This window comes from Acanthaster planci, linkage group LG10 (assembly GCF_054643075.1).
Source record: "Acanthaster planci isolate LZ-2023a linkage group LG10, COTS_SCS, whole genome shotgun sequence".
NCBI lineage: Eukaryota > Metazoa > Echinodermata > Asteroidea > Valvatida > Acanthasteridae > Acanthaster > Acanthaster planci.
In genome coordinates this window covers 4,814,893-4,830,502 of record NC_141786.1, presented here as the reverse complement: position 1 = coordinate 4,830,502, position 15,610 = coordinate 4,814,893, and the positions used below count along the sequence as shown (strand labels likewise).

The window sequence follows — 15,610 nt, the reverse complement described above, 5'->3', positions numbered from 1 at the left end:
TGTTACGGCTAGAAATTACGCAGGAGTCGATGGTAAGGGCTGTGGCCACTTCCCATATCGTCGTGTGTAATTTCAAGCCGTAGCCAAGTAATTCGTGCATGACCTATGGGTTTCGGCATACATAGCGGTGACCAAAGGCGATATGACCGCTCGAGGTTGTGTGTATTGGTCACACATGCCGACCAACCCCACCCTTTGGTCATTTGTAATTGTTTTGAGGAAGCTCTTCAGAAGCCAACAAAACCATTGTACTCAATGCCCAGCTCTGTTTCGATGGAGGAAATGAGTTGAATGCAGTTTTTGAAGAGGTTTCGAAACTCCAAAATGGATTCAGTTTCTGGAGTGCTCTTAACCAAATTTGTAATTAAATTCACGAAGCCAGCTTGTTCAAGAGAACAATATTCATTAATGTTGAAAGTCATTAAATGTGGATTTATGATGGAAATTGATTTTTTTGGCTGGTATGATTCTACTGTGAACAGACATCCAGCGCGTTTGAATCCAAGGTTACCGATAGGTTCAATCCAATTATCATTTTAGCACCGCTTTTGACATTGTCGAAATAATCTACTAAGTACACCAATAAGCGTTCCTATCTCAGGTTAGCTGATTTTTAAGCTGTTTTAGTCATCGTCTGCAGTTGTAAAGATACCTCATGCAACTAGGTAACACGATTTGGAGTAGGCTCTAGCCCCACGAGCAGTATCTCATTAACATATTGATATTCAAGTAAAAGTCAGAGAGACTTGCATCATAGAGGAAGGATACAAAAGGAGTTTCGAAACTATAGCAGGCACGATATGGGACGGAGGGGTACTCCCCTTACCTGTCTAATCCCCATACATACTGTAGACTATTGTTACCTAACACCCCCCTTCCCGAAGTCTGTAAAGAATTCCTGAGATTCCGATCAAACAATGACCAACACAACGGCGGGGGGGGGGGTTCTCTCCGTCCCATATCTTGCTTCAAATGTTCGAAACTGCCCGAGCTGTAAACATCTGGCCAATTACCGCTTCCTGGCATGCCTGGTATGTCCATAGCCAGAGCGCATATACCCAGCAAGAAATGAGACCGAGGGGTACCCCCCAACGTGTCCAATCCCTATACACATTCCAGACTATTGTTACTTAACACATCCTCCCAAGATGTCTGAAAGGAATTCCCCAGATTCCTGCGAGACAATGACCAACACAAAACAGGGGGGGTTCTCTCCGTCTCATACCTTGCTGTATACGTATAAGAGCTCAGCAAACGCTTGCTACGCAACCATGAAACTCCTTTGTACCCTATGATCGCCGCCGCAATTTGTAATGGTAATCTGCACCCTAAAACTTCATGTACTGAGGTATAGGAAATTGAATATTCATGCCTTTGTTGGTGCTTGGTGGATCTCATGACAACATCAAATTTAATGCTTGCGCAGTTGGTTGCATTACGCTCTGTGCCATAAATCATATGTGCAGTCATTGCCCTTAACGAGCTCTTTCTTCTGGAGTTATTATGGGAATAAATAGCCTGGTTGTTTACAAGATTTTGTGTTTTGTTTGAATCATTTTTATTATGGCATTTGTACAAAAGCGTATTTTATAAGATTTCACGATCACTCCCTGTGATGAAACAGCGTATTGTGATCCTAATGAACTAAGCTGTCCAGTAGTAGTGAAAATTTTGTTGGCCAGTCTTAGCCAAATTCGTACCAAGTCTTTGAACACTGATGTATTGGACGGAGGAGAATAAAACTACAAACTTTGCAGTGATAATGGAACAGTGTATCAAAATTTTAAAAGTTTATTCATGATGACAAAAGTAGGTCTAATATCAGGGATGTTTCTCTCTCTATTTCCTGGTCAAAGCAGTAATTGTGTTTAATTCGAAGCAAAAAACTACAAATATTGCTGGGACATTACTGGCCCCGCTTGTCCGGCTAAAATGCAGGCAGTAATCTGACATTTGTGGAATGTTTTCTATTATTCGTCTGACTCGGCGGCGACCATCATTGAACACTTTGAAGTGCCTGAGTTGCAACTGCTATGTCCTTCCTCTATGCTTGCACAGTGAGTTCGTTGACAATTTTGATGGGGAAGGTTCAGTGGGTTTGCTGTTCATCTTACTTGACCGATTGTAAGCTTCCAACCTCCCTCCAAAAATCAATCCATTTTCACCGAAGGGCCTGGTCAATTCACAAGTACCCACTACACTGTGAGCATAAAGTAAGAGCCGACAGCTGATTCCTGTTTGAACGGTAATGGAGAGAGGCTTTGATATGAACATTCAGTAAATGGGGAACGGTATGTGCCAACCAGCAGTGTGAAGATGAAGGCAAGGAGCAGTTGCTTGGTGACAAAGCGCCCTCTCTTGCTCATGCTTTGAGAGCGGTTATGGAGATTGTATGGGATGGAAGAAGTAGCTAATCCAATTTTCTGAATGCAAATGACAGAAGTGACTTGTAGAAACGACAAATGCCACAGTGAAATGCCTTTGACTGCAATTGTTCTTACGCTCCAAGGCAGGAAAACGAAGAGTTAAGAAATTCGATATGTGAAATTGTTCACAGACCACCAGATAACAATTTCTGAACAGCTGTTAATGATAGCAATTTTCTATTATGCGCAAACGTGCTTTGTTGATTTTATACTAGTTTACCCTTAGTTTCCACCACATAATATTATTTGGGCTGAAACAAGCTTGCGAAACACTATTTCGGTCTCTTCTCGAATCGCATTCAATTAGGGACGGCATCAAAAATACAGAGACCGTTCGCACGCGTACGAACGCCAGGAACGCATTCTTTTGTTCAAGCTTCTCCACTTTGCACGCGTGAGAACGGCCCTCCCGTTCCCTTGCGTTCCTCTACAACAAAAGACCTGTCACGGTCTGTGCACACAGCAAGATGTTGTGGCCCCCATGGTGGCATAAAACCTATGTGAAGAAAATGTGAAGTCCCCGAAACAAGAATGGTGTTCTAACAACCCTCCATGGATAGGAAATAAAATTCTCCGTGAACAGCGGATGGCGGGGAAAATTAAATGTTGTGTCACTCTTCTGCTTAAGACATTTCTTTTTAATTCTCTGATGTAGAGTACTTAAACGCTGCATTCCACAAAGTAATACTTTGCTTATCAGCAAAAAGATATACATTGTATAAAGTTTTGAGAGGGGGGGTGGTGTGTTTGTTATGGAGTAGAAAGATCTTTCCAGCCTTTGAGGTTAGCCGATCGCGCCATTATTTATTTTCGGTATGTGGAGCCTGCCAATACTGAACTTGAAGAAAAAACATTAAGCGCTTACAATGTCAGCACTCTTTGCACTAGAATTAGGGGAAGAATTTTGAGCCCTGCCGATCGCATTATGTTTCATTCCAGGTTGTATCCCTCCCTATCAGAGCGCATTATCGCCTTCACAAATTTATTCTACCATTGCAGAGTTCTGTCATTGAGATCTAGGCGAAAACATTTCAGCCCCAACTGGCTGCTCTTTTTGGAGATGTTTAATCTTTAGTTTTAAGGACCTCCAGCAAAAAGAATATTCCTGCCTTTGCACATTAAAAAAACAATCTAAGGATACTTGTGCTTCACAAATTTTAAGGGTCGGAATTTATGTTTAATAGCAACTTTTCAGTCTGCCGTTAAGCGTTTGGTCAACACACACAAATAACTCTGGGACTGCGCAAGTGTATCCTACCAATGGCTGTTTTACTTGTAAAGAATCAACTTAGTAATTGGCTGAGGATGTACGATCGCTGTATCTGCCCCGAACGGCATCTTCACAGAGAGCCTGCATGACCCAAATACTTAAAAAGATACATTGTGTCTAATGGAACAATAGAGCTGTCAATCACTCCTCAGAAGATTTATTTTCCTGCAGAGCTGGGGTGGATTTATTCTAGAATTTTTTTATCTTCCGGATTTGCCGAGACACTTTTTTATTTTTCACTTGCTCAACCGCCCAGTTATTTTATTTGGAGCACCCAACTCTCGGCATTTCTCCAAGGTTTTTTTTTCTGTACCAAGGCTCTTTTTTATTCGGAGGACCAAACCCGCCAAAAATATTAATTCTTCCCTCCCCGGTATTTATTTTTTTATCCAAACTTAGACCAGGTCTAGTTTTAAAATTTTTCCCGGCACCTCTACTTTTTTTATTCGGAGCAACCAACCCACCAAGAATATTAATTCTTCCCTCCACAGCATTTCTTTTCTATCAAAACCTTGACCACTTGTGGTTTTTATTTTTTTCCCGGCACCACTGTATATTTTATTCAGAGCATCCATCCGAGCCATCAAAACATGTTCATTCTTTCCTCGGCATTTATTTTCTATCCAAACCTCGACCACTTGTGTTTATTTTTTTCCCGGAACCGCTGCATGTTTTTTTCGGATCATCCATCCTAACCCATCAAATATGTTCATTTTTTCCTCTTCGGCATTTATTTTCTATCCACACCTTGACCACTTGTGCTTTTTATTTTTTCCCGGCACTGCTGCATTTTTTTTCCGAGCATCTATCCCAACCCATCAAATATATAAATTCTTTCCTCTTTGGCGTTTTTCTGTCCAAACCAAGACGACGCGTGGTTTTTATTTTTTCCTGTACGTGTTCACATTTTTTCTTATTCCAAGCACCCAACCCATCAAAATATATTTCATTTTTTTTTAATCAAAACTTTGACCGGGTTGTATTTTATTAAGAATGTATAAAATGTGGGAAGTCGGTACATCAAAGGGACAACATGAGCATTTTCTAAGAGGAAGGAAAAAAATCTTATGGGACCAAACACTGTTAACACTTATTTAGCCAAGACTCAAGAACAGCTGGTATGCCTGTTCTTCGCATCTTTGTTGTGACGCTGCTGTTCTCGCACGCACAGGAACGGCCAATTAACATAACAATACTCTCTGAATCACACAAGCATGTGAACGGGCAGGAACGCATTCCGAAGTGCTCTTCGGAACGGGGGTGAACGGGAAGGCGTGCAGAACGGAAGGGAACGCGTGCGGACGCGTGCAAACGGTCTCTGTATTTTTGATCCCGTCCCTTAGTGGATTCTCTCTTTATAGGGTCAGTGTCTATTTTCTCCTGAAACCGCATGTTCATGAGAATCAACACATGTAAAATTGATTTTTAAAACTCAGCACCTTTGTACCATGGAGGAAGGATGTTTGTACTCACCGTTTCTCCCGAAATCCAACGTCAGAAGCCTTTAATCTGGGAAAAGATCACGAATCCTCGAGCATCCTGCGTTCCATCAGAAAGCCGTGAGCAAAATGACATATAGGCCACGTACGATCCTATGATCTTTTGACGTGGGCGGTACAGCAATTATAAAGTACATGTACTACCTTTGCATACGCGCCCCGCATGTACATTGCGACTTCTGATGCCGGCGTTCAGGAGCCGCTCTGAAAGCAGGTTCACCAAGTCTAACGCGCGCACTGCTGTACATACGCCCCGTGGTATACCGTAGCACCAGCTTCAACACGAAAACCGACGGCGGACTCTATGAACATGGCAATGTTCACTACTAAGTATATCCATCAAAACTCTAATTCATGCTTAGCATTTAACATGATTACAGAATGACAGCGAATTGTTCAAAAAGGGATAAATGGCTGTCAGACAGCAAATTGTTCAAAAAGGGATAAATGGCTGAATACAATTTGGGCAGTGAACCAATGTAGGCAGCCATAGCTTGCCCGTACAGTCTCCCTTTCCGTGTCGCAGAGCAAACAGCCCCAAAGATACAAACAAAGGAATGGAATCATCTTCATCCAGCTTCTGTTTTCTCTATTTTTACAGGATTCGTGTGAAACAACCAAAATGGCATCCAATGAGCTGACAATATTTGCCACAGGAGGATTTTGTCTTACACAATGCCTTTTATTATTGCGCTGTCACAAAACAAGTTTGACCACGTTTACACAATGCAAAATGACGTTAATATTGGTAAAAACCACAGTTTTCCCCTAGGCAGAACAATAACACTTTAATCAGGTTCCCGTTACCAATTGGCTTCAGCTATGACTCAACCAGAAACACTTAGTATCAAAAATAAATTTGTCTTACGATTAGTAAGGTGCAAAGAACACTATTATACATTCGTGACAAGGAAATGATATAATGCGCACAAACTATACAATGGGATTCCATGTACTTCAAAACATTTACAGTCCATGCTATGCTTTTAAACTTACAAAGGCTGTGGCAATATAGTAACACCTTCAAAACACTTCGAGTGTTTGTTGGATTCTATGTGCTGAACAGTTAGAATGGGAATTCACATAAGTTTATATCGAGAAATAATTACCAACGGACTATACTGCTTGATGCAAAGTCAGAAAAAGTTGTAAGAAAACTGGCGAAACCTTGGTTTTCGCAACCGCATTTGGGAGTTACATATTTTGACAAAAAATTCACATGAGCTTCGGCTACTTGGAAGAAGAGACATTTCTGTGGCAATTAAAAAGCTGATGATTAAAATTTTAAGGGATGTTTAAATATCAACAGTGATGTCTTTTTGCGATTGTAAAATGGGCACATATTAGTGTCTCTCATTAAAACACTTCGGGCAGACATTTTGATCTTGACTTGTCATCTGATCTACCCGATCATTTGTCTCATTATACGTATCAATCGAGTGTTAATAAGTGACTCAAGCAATGTCTCAGGTGAATAAGACTGGTACACATGAATCACATAAGAAATTGGTGTCGATTGAAACAATATGAGTGGCGCGGGTGCCATGCTACGCAGAATGAGTCGCGTTTTCTGCTTATTTTCAAGGTGCGAAATCCATTAAGACACAAACGGCTCGACTTGTAAAGTTGAAGTTGACAGTGAATTTGAAAGTGTACAAAAAATGCGACTTCAAATCTTTCATTAGTTAAACTGATGCTGCATCAACCTCTGACAAATATAAACCGTGACCTCGTTTACCCCAGTGGTGCCATTTTGACCATTTACCTCGATACGCACACAAATGAGTGTTGCACCTGTATACTTCCACAACCCACGACTGTAGGCTACAATGAAAGGCATGTGATGCATTCATCACAAATTCTCTATCAAGGCACGACTGTGACATCACAATTCTTGAAGCTTTGCGATGTATGTTACGTTTAACACCTCCGGTGTTATCAGAGGACCACACTACACTTTTCAATGGTGTTAAATTTTTGGTGTTAAATTTTTGGTGTTATTGGGGTTACTTATAACACCCTCCATCGCACTGTAACACTTATAGTGTGCAAAATAACACCATCGGTGTTAAAGTAACACCCTTTAATGTGGTCAACTGATAACACCAAAAAGTGTTGATTTTAACACCAGAGTTTTTACAGTGAAGATATTACAATTACTGAGTCAAACCTCCCCGTTCTCCTTTTATTGCATTATATTAGTTTGACGATATGTGAAACCAGAATTAGCAAAATAACATACTTAGCAGATACGAAGCTAACATAGTATTTGTTATCCATAGACAATGGAGAAGACGGTACGCATTCAGTTACGTTGATGGGTGCAATTGTCCATGTAGGAGACAGAATGGCCCGTTTAACGAGGTAAACCAGAGTAACGCAGAATTTCCAATCAGTCATCTCATTAATTTGAAATAGTTCGCTCCACTGCATGAATGTGAAAGTTTTCTCATTTAATTCATTCAAAGCCTGGAAACATCTGGAATAAACTCCCTCGTGAAGTGAATCAATCTTGAGTAAATTCCCGTCTGAATAAATCCTTGAATCACGACGTGTTCATGTGTTGTTTAGATCAAATAAAACAATGAAACTTCCATTCACCATTGGATAAAACATTCGCTGGGACTCTGGAGTGAATTATTCAATGCACGCGATCAACCAACCAATTCGATGATAGGGATTTATTTAATCAAGATCGTTAATTCAGTCGCCCTGAATTATCTCCATAATGCGCCATACGTTACTAGGAATTTCGTATACGACCGCAACAAAACACAGTTTTTAACACTGACTCAGTGAGCGTTCAGATTATTTAAAGTCAAATTATTTTCATCAATAATTAAACACCTCAAATTGTACACATCTCAGACAAAACTGTCTTAAAAGATGAATGAATGTAATTAACTTATCCTCAATACAAAAACAGCATATACATGTACTTTTGTGAAAGCTGAACTATGTATAAACATTAAAGTCACGGAGATAAATTATTCGTCTCTGTATAAAACACGTTTTCGGTGCTGCCTGGATATCTGCACGAAAAGAGACTTGCTCACCGTCCTGAAACTGAACAGCATATTAATCTTACACAGACATCACCGTAGGTTCCTTACGCTGTGACTCAAAAGCAGGAGGCATCCACTAACGTTAACATGTCACATGTACATATTGGGGAAAAAAATGATAAGCAAACTCGAAAGGGTCATTTCAGGCAAATTTTGGTGTTCCTCATAATATTTCTTACTTAGTTTACAAAAAGCCGTCATATCGTCTGGTTACCAGTGGGCCATACATGGTGCACAGAGCTGTGGCAGACATTATATTCCAGTGCACCTTCAAAAGGGAAGTACACACAAGAGACAAGGCGCAACAATCTTGCCTCGTATACTCTGTAATACAATGCAACCTGGTTTAGACCACAAGTATTGGCGCAGCCATGAATCTCTGTCGAACCGGGATGGCGATTGAGTTTTCCGCCTCAACAAACCTACATTTTTGGTTCAACTTGAGTTGAAGTAGATTGTCATTATAGCTGCGCCACTGTTGCAATTAAAACAAGATGTAATGAGCTATGACCACACCAAATCAACAACGGAAGGTCGTGTGGGGTTTCAGTGACCGACCAGGGTGCGGCCGGCCCGTGACCGGAGCAAAGACGCAGCCATCCCGTCCACCGTGTTCCGGATGACTCGGTTCCGCTCTTTCAGGTCCTTGACGCTGGTGTCCAGCTGCTCCGTCTTGGCCCCAATGTCGTCCACCTTCTGCAGCTGTACCTTGATGTTGCCCAAAACGTCTTGCAGGTTCTCGAAGGACTGGTCGGCCGCGTTCAGGGACTTGAAGGTCTCATATCTGAAGAGATCGAATGGGATCAAGCATGATTGAGGAGAACGACGGGAGTGGTGTCAGAAGTGGGATTGGCATTAGTCTACACTTTGTTCTTGTGTCTATAAGCCCTATTGCGAGCAAAGTTGAAACCGCGACTGCGGCCCTGTACAGCACAACTTTTTTTACGAGTCAAAAGTCCAGTATACTTCATGCTTTTGAAGACTAGCCAACGCATGCTGAGCATTTAAAACACCCTCTCCCTCCGATCGGTAAATGCAGAATGTGAAGTTTTCTCCCTAGGTTTCTGTAATTACATTCAAATTAATACACTACCACGAGAGCAGACATGATTCCCTCAATTAGTCATGTTTGTGCGGATGAGGTGGTTTGACACGGGCGACTGACATTTATTCAAGGGAGATGTAGGCCTACATGTCAAACAAGGTGGAACATGCCTTGAATACCGTGTAGCCATGCAGTGTGTGTTTGTGTACAACGTCAAAGGGCAAACATTTCCAAAGTGAAAGCACACTTCGTAAAGAGTCTACGGATACAGTCATTTCTATAAAAAGTGAACACACATGCTGCACGGCCACAAATGACATCCAAACGTGACACACGGGGCCTATTCTGTCTGCTTCTGGAATACAAACCTAACTCGTTTGTACATGTACTTTACTACCCGTACATTGAATAACCCGTGAGACAGTTACGGACGATAAATTCTAAAAACCGAGTAATTGATTCTTTTGTATGGTGTGTATAAAAAGTCACATTTCGGTTACACATAGGCTACGTTGTGTGATACCTGTAGCTGTCGTTAACCTGCGCGTCTTCAGAAAAAAATATATGGATGAATCTCTGACATCCGAAGGCCAGAGTTGGTTAAACGTGACTGGCCGCAGGATTTCCAGCCCAGTTTCTAGACTATTTAATTCTACCAAAGGTCGAGTAATAAGACGTGAGTCACATTCACCGATGATAATACCATCAAGAATACGCTTGTATCTGCACTTATTTTTTGATGCAAATAAACTGCACGTGTTCAAGGGTTCATTGCTGGTCTCTCCTACAGAAAACAAAATGGCAACAGCGAAGGCAAGGATTACCTGCTACCCGGAAGTGGTACCAAACAGCTATTTGAAGTTCAGACCTAAAAGAAGCGATTGTAGAATTATTCCTTACATAAGTATTATTTACGATGGCGAAATCACACCAAGAAGACATAACGTTTGAAGTGTGGTACGACGAACATCTGGTGAAGAAGTGAAGAAACGATGAACCTCTCGATAAAAAGGAACACATTATTGTATTAGTGAAGCCGAAGCGACTTTAAATCTGTGAAGAAGGTACCAATCTCGTAGGCCTACATGTCGAGTGAGTTACACCCAGCAAGAAATGAGACCGAGGGTACTCTCCCCAACATGTCCAATCCCTATACACATTCCAGACTATTGTTACTTAACACATCCCCCCCCAAAGATGTCTGAAAGGAATTCCCCAGATTCCAGCGAGACAATGGCCAACACAAAGCAGGGAGGTTCTCTCCGTCTCATACCTTGCTGCATATGGAGCGACTCGCTGCAATGCAATGAGCGACTCGTGCCCCCTTTTATATCAAACTCATTCGCATTCCCGTTCAATTACTCCGCGCTCACGAAAACAAAAAGTTCCAGACGAGGACAAAGCGACTTTTGGAATATGGATGGTTTGGGCGCTTTGGGGGAGCAGGCCAAACGAGGGCGACATTGTTGCTCGTCGGCTCCTCTAAATGGAGCTCGGGGGTGTATCAGATGTTGCAAATATATGAAAAATAAATAATGTCAAATTGTCGCTCAAATACGCTTCCCTACAGCCCCACCCCACTGGAAACGCTCCTTTATATGACAACTCTTTTGCAAACTTTGTTTTCCAGACGAATGGGTGCATGTCGCACCTCAAAACCATGCAGGATGCGTTTTAGAAGTTGACAGAAAACACGAGTATATTTTATTTACATTTTTCTTTAAGCAGGGTAGTTTCCTCAGTTGTAGAACAACTATCCTGGAAATCCCTGGTTTTTAAATTTAAAACAATTAAAGGCCACAATTAAAAAATAAATAAAATCAAAATTAATTTAAACGTAAAAATAAAAATGTAAAAATAAATACCCACCCTGATTAACAGAGAGACACATAAATCAAAGTTAAAAGTTTAAAAGGAAAGAAAGAAAACGACTACAAAAACCAAGAGGATAGTTCTCAATTTCTTTTTTAAAGGTTAAAAAAAGAAAGGCAAAAAGCATACTAAGAATCAAAGATATAAATAAAAATATAATGAACTTAAGCTAGTTGAAATAGTTAAATTTACTGGAAATTAAATGAAACCGTAAAATGCACACAACTACACTCTAAAATACTTCAAACCAACTAAATAAGGCGTTTAAAAACCGGATGAGATGGCACCTGTCTCTGCGAACTAGTCAAATGATTCCACCCTGTAGAAAGCAACATACTGGAAAGTAGGCTTGGCAGCATTTGTCTTTGGAGCAATTGAAACACGCAGGGAGCCATTTGTAGTTGAGCGATTACTAGTTGGGAGACATTCTTCACAAAGGTATACTGGGTTTATGTTATGGACGCATTTAAACACTTGATACATTCGCATACAATGCCACCTGTCAGGAAGACTTTTCCAAGACAAAGTATTGCGCAGCTCAGCAGTGAGTGTCAGTGAATGAGCATATATTATGGACGCATTTAAATACTTCACACATTCGTATACAATGCCACCTGTCGGAAAAACTTCTCCAAGGCAAGGTATTGCGCAGCTCAGCAGTGGGCGTCTGTGGATGAGCATGAGTGTAGCAAGCCGATTAGGTAAAATAATAAGTTCGTCACTCAGGCTTTTAGAGCAGTTAGACCAGGCCACGCAACAATAATTGAAAAGAGGGAGTACCGTGGCACAACTTAACCTAACCAGATCATGGTGACAAAATATAGACATGTACGTGAATCTAAACACAAACTAGTCATCAAGGAGTAAGTTACAAAAGCGGATTCGTGACGTTCATTTATACAAAAAGCCAACGACCCCATTCGGTTTGTCGTCGCTTTGGGGGCTTTTGTGGGGAGCGCACGCGTTCCAGCTTTAAGGTAAGGTCATTATCCACAATACGTACGTATCCCGGCGAAATCAAAAATAGCGGAAAGCTGTGAATCATTTTTTAACAAATAAGGAGGCCCACTTCCGGACATATTTGAGGCATTAGAATGTAATGAGCATGACAGGTAACACTGCAACCGCTTCGGTTCGGTTAGTTTTGAATTGATGACAAGTTTACGCGAGCTTTGTGTATTTCTGGGAAAACAAAAGGCGCATGCCTTTTAGTACGTTCAGTGAGTTAGGCTGTCTGTTGCCTGGCCGTGCCGTTGTGCAAGAATTAATATTAAGCCAGGTAATTGAAATTTCAAGAACAGAATGAAGAAAACTTTGTCAGACTGTGCCCAGGTCCAGCAAAATTTACTTCAGCCATTCTAAGGGTATAGGTCTAGACCTGCATTTTTCCTCTTTGAGGTATTTCTTGTTTATATTTGCTCATCAAACAGCGCATTTAGCGCCGATTACAGAATGAAGTCATGCTTAAGAAGACAAAGACGAAATTTTCAGTTTTAGAGTTGGGAGGAAAACCCCTCATAAATATTCCAGGGAAACCTTGCACTGAACCAGGCAGGGAAAGAAAACCCAATCCACACGCTGGCCTAGGTGGGATTCGAACCTGGGTCACAGAGGTGGAACGCGAGGAAAGAGCCACTACACCAATCTGACTCTCTACCGGCGAGCATAAATACACTCGGTATTTGTGAGATACCCCTCTCCAAAATGGACAGCGCTGGGCTCGAGTCGGTCGCGGTAGGCTAATGTGGTACTGACCCAGATGCATAATACCATACCCCATGAATGGAAACACCGAGTCGTCCAAAAAGAAGCAATCAACGGGACTGTCAAAGCTCATCAATAGATAAATGTAAGTTTACAAAAAATTGAAAGAAAAGAAAAACAATCAGTAGGCGGGGACGAAAGAAAAAAACAGGATTTTTGAATACGACTTAGGCCCTATTTGGCCAAGCCATAATTTAACTAGAAAATCTCGAAACACTGGACAACCTTCAAAATCTTCATTTGACATGCATGAAAACGATGGCGGTTTGAGCAAACCAGTTTTTTTCTAATCGACAAAAACACAAGCGATAAAAGACGCAATGTGGCCAATCCCGTCGGATTGGAAACCCGCATCACCGATGTCAAAATCAACCAGCAAAATGCGAGTGGCTTTGAGAAAATCCGGCCGATGTTTCCGATCCGTTCGGGGTGGACTTGTTGGCTTTGCTCTGCGAATCAGCGGGCTATTTAGTATTCATAGATTCTGACTTGACTCGGTCAGCGACGACTCGAGAGCCGGGTCGGCACCCGCCAGGCACTTGGTTCATCTTCCACGAAGCTCTGAAGTGTTTGTGTGGAGGGAATCCCGTTGTAAATACGTGTGAGGCTACAAGCTATATCCATGACCAATGGACGTTTATACCGGCGCATAATATTCAGTAAAATTGACAAAATGTATACCAGAAGTGGCCCAGCAACTGCGGCCTACACCGTTACCTCTCCCATAACCTTGATAAGCCTCAATAAACCCATAATACATTGTATAATACAAAAATGGCCCGAGAGAAAAAATTTTACAACCAGAATTTCACACACTACTGCACACAGTAACTGTGCTCAGTCTTTTTTTTTTTCAATTTTCTTTTCCAATGGTCGACCATTCGGCTTTAGTCTGACAAGCTGCATTCACTAGAGCTATAGAATAAACAATGTACAACTACTGGAAAAGAGTCAGGTTGGACATTTAGGCCTGCTGCTTCTTTGGTTTTGTTTTATTTCGAGCCTTATCAAGCTAATTTCCTGAGTACTATGCAAATATTTGCACTTGCTCAAGTTGAAAAGGCTTGTTCGAAAGAATTGCAGAGTGCAATTTTCTTTTCACCTCGTGCTTGAAAATCAAACTGCATCTCTTACCTGAAGACAGCCACATCGTTCCGGATTGCCATGACGTCCGCCCTGGACACGGCGTTTTCCGCATCACCACCGCTGGAGGACGAATGATCCAAAATGTATCGCTCCGCCAGCAGTCGCGCTATTTTCTGATCATGGCAAAGAAAAGAAAGTGCGACCATTTCTAACATACAGTCTTTTAGAAATATTTAAGGTCTGGCTTTTAGAACTTAGTTTTTCCTCTGCGTTTAGAAGGTCCTACATATGCAAGAATTTCAAGATGGATGCCAAAAGTGATGTGCAATAGGACCGAAAACCCAAACGGGCTTGCCGGAGCGTCGCCAGCCAGCAAAACACCTGTTTGGAACAAATCAACCAATCAACCGATGGGGGGGGGCTGGGCACCAATTGGAACTTCGGAATGCTATTTAAACAAATTAATACTTTTGTCTGTGCGTATAAAATATACAACAAATACGTTTTAGTCTTCTTTCCAGAAGTTTATATTGTAAAACCACACTGATTCAGTCGGTGAGTATTGACTTCTACGCTCTCCGATTATTCCTTTTTTGAAGGGGTCTCCGAGGAGCAAAGAGCCTCTTTTCCTCAGAAGGCAAATTCGAAACGAATATTACAGTACTGGGTAAGCTTGGTCGATTTGGAATGTTCACTCGGTCATGAGGATTTATCGGAACCTCCCCCGTCTTCTGTCTCTTGCAGCTTTATGCATGAGGCATCACATTTTAATCTATCAAATTGCTGCAGTAGACGCTGAAGTCACGGAATGGCCAACGTGGCGCACCGTTAGCCCACCTCATGTCTCCTTCGCGCCAGTTGCCACGGAAATCACGTCACGTGACGAACATTGGCGTCACATGGTAATAAGTTCTGTCACCCTCAGCGGGGCACCCCGGGGAAATTCATTTACCTGGATATGCGCTGCTGTTTGCGTCGCTGAGGCGTGTCGCATTTAATACAGATAACCAAAAACAACACTGGAAATTCTGGCACCAATCTCTTACATGATACGCCACATGTTCCCAAATGAGCAGCAAAATACTTCAAACAAATAATGGCATAATAATAGCGCTGAACGAGTTACTTGTAAAGCTTGATACGACGCTGTGTTTTCAACAGTATGGACGTGCAACGTACCTGCACTAACTGAATGGGATACACTTTCGTAAGGCTTCGTCTTGAACACTTCGTGCAGTATTTAAGAAGAAAGTATTCAGTTCAAATTTGTTCTTCCAACATTATTTTGCACTGTAGCTCTGCGACCTGTGGTCAAAAAATGGGCTTTCATTCACTGCTCGTTGTAGGCTTACGGACGTCTCTGGGAATTGATCCAACTAACTTCATTATTGAGGATTCCTTTTAAATGTGGCAGCACTCTATAAGGAGGCATGCAAATCACAGAAAAGTGAACTGTTTCCCGCAAAATTGCAAATTTCAGGACTTGGGAGGAGTCAAGAAGGTTTTCCCGCCAAAATGCCTGAAAAATAACTTTAGCTCGAGTAAGGGAAAATGTTATTAGCCGAGGTCTGAATCAATCTGCA

The 15,610-nt window shown here is 41.7% G+C and overlaps 1 protein-coding gene across 1 annotated transcript in view; it reads right to left on the bottom strand.

Moving 5' to 3' along the window:
• Positions 1–5,856: 5,856 nt before the first annotated feature.
• LOC110988809 (short transient receptor potential channel 4-like) overlaps positions 5,857–15,610 on the bottom strand; it is a 59,328-nt gene continuing 49,574 nt past the window's right edge. The window contains exons 13-14 of the mRNA XM_022252674.2: positions 14,076–14,200; positions 5,857–9,044 (exon numbers count right to left, since the gene is read on the bottom strand). Of these exons, the coding sequence (XP_022108366.1) occupies positions 8,807–9,044; positions 14,076–14,200 (363 nt within the window). The 3' untranslated portion in view covers positions 5,857–8,806. The remainder of the gene's footprint in view (positions 9,045–14,075; positions 14,201–15,610) is intronic.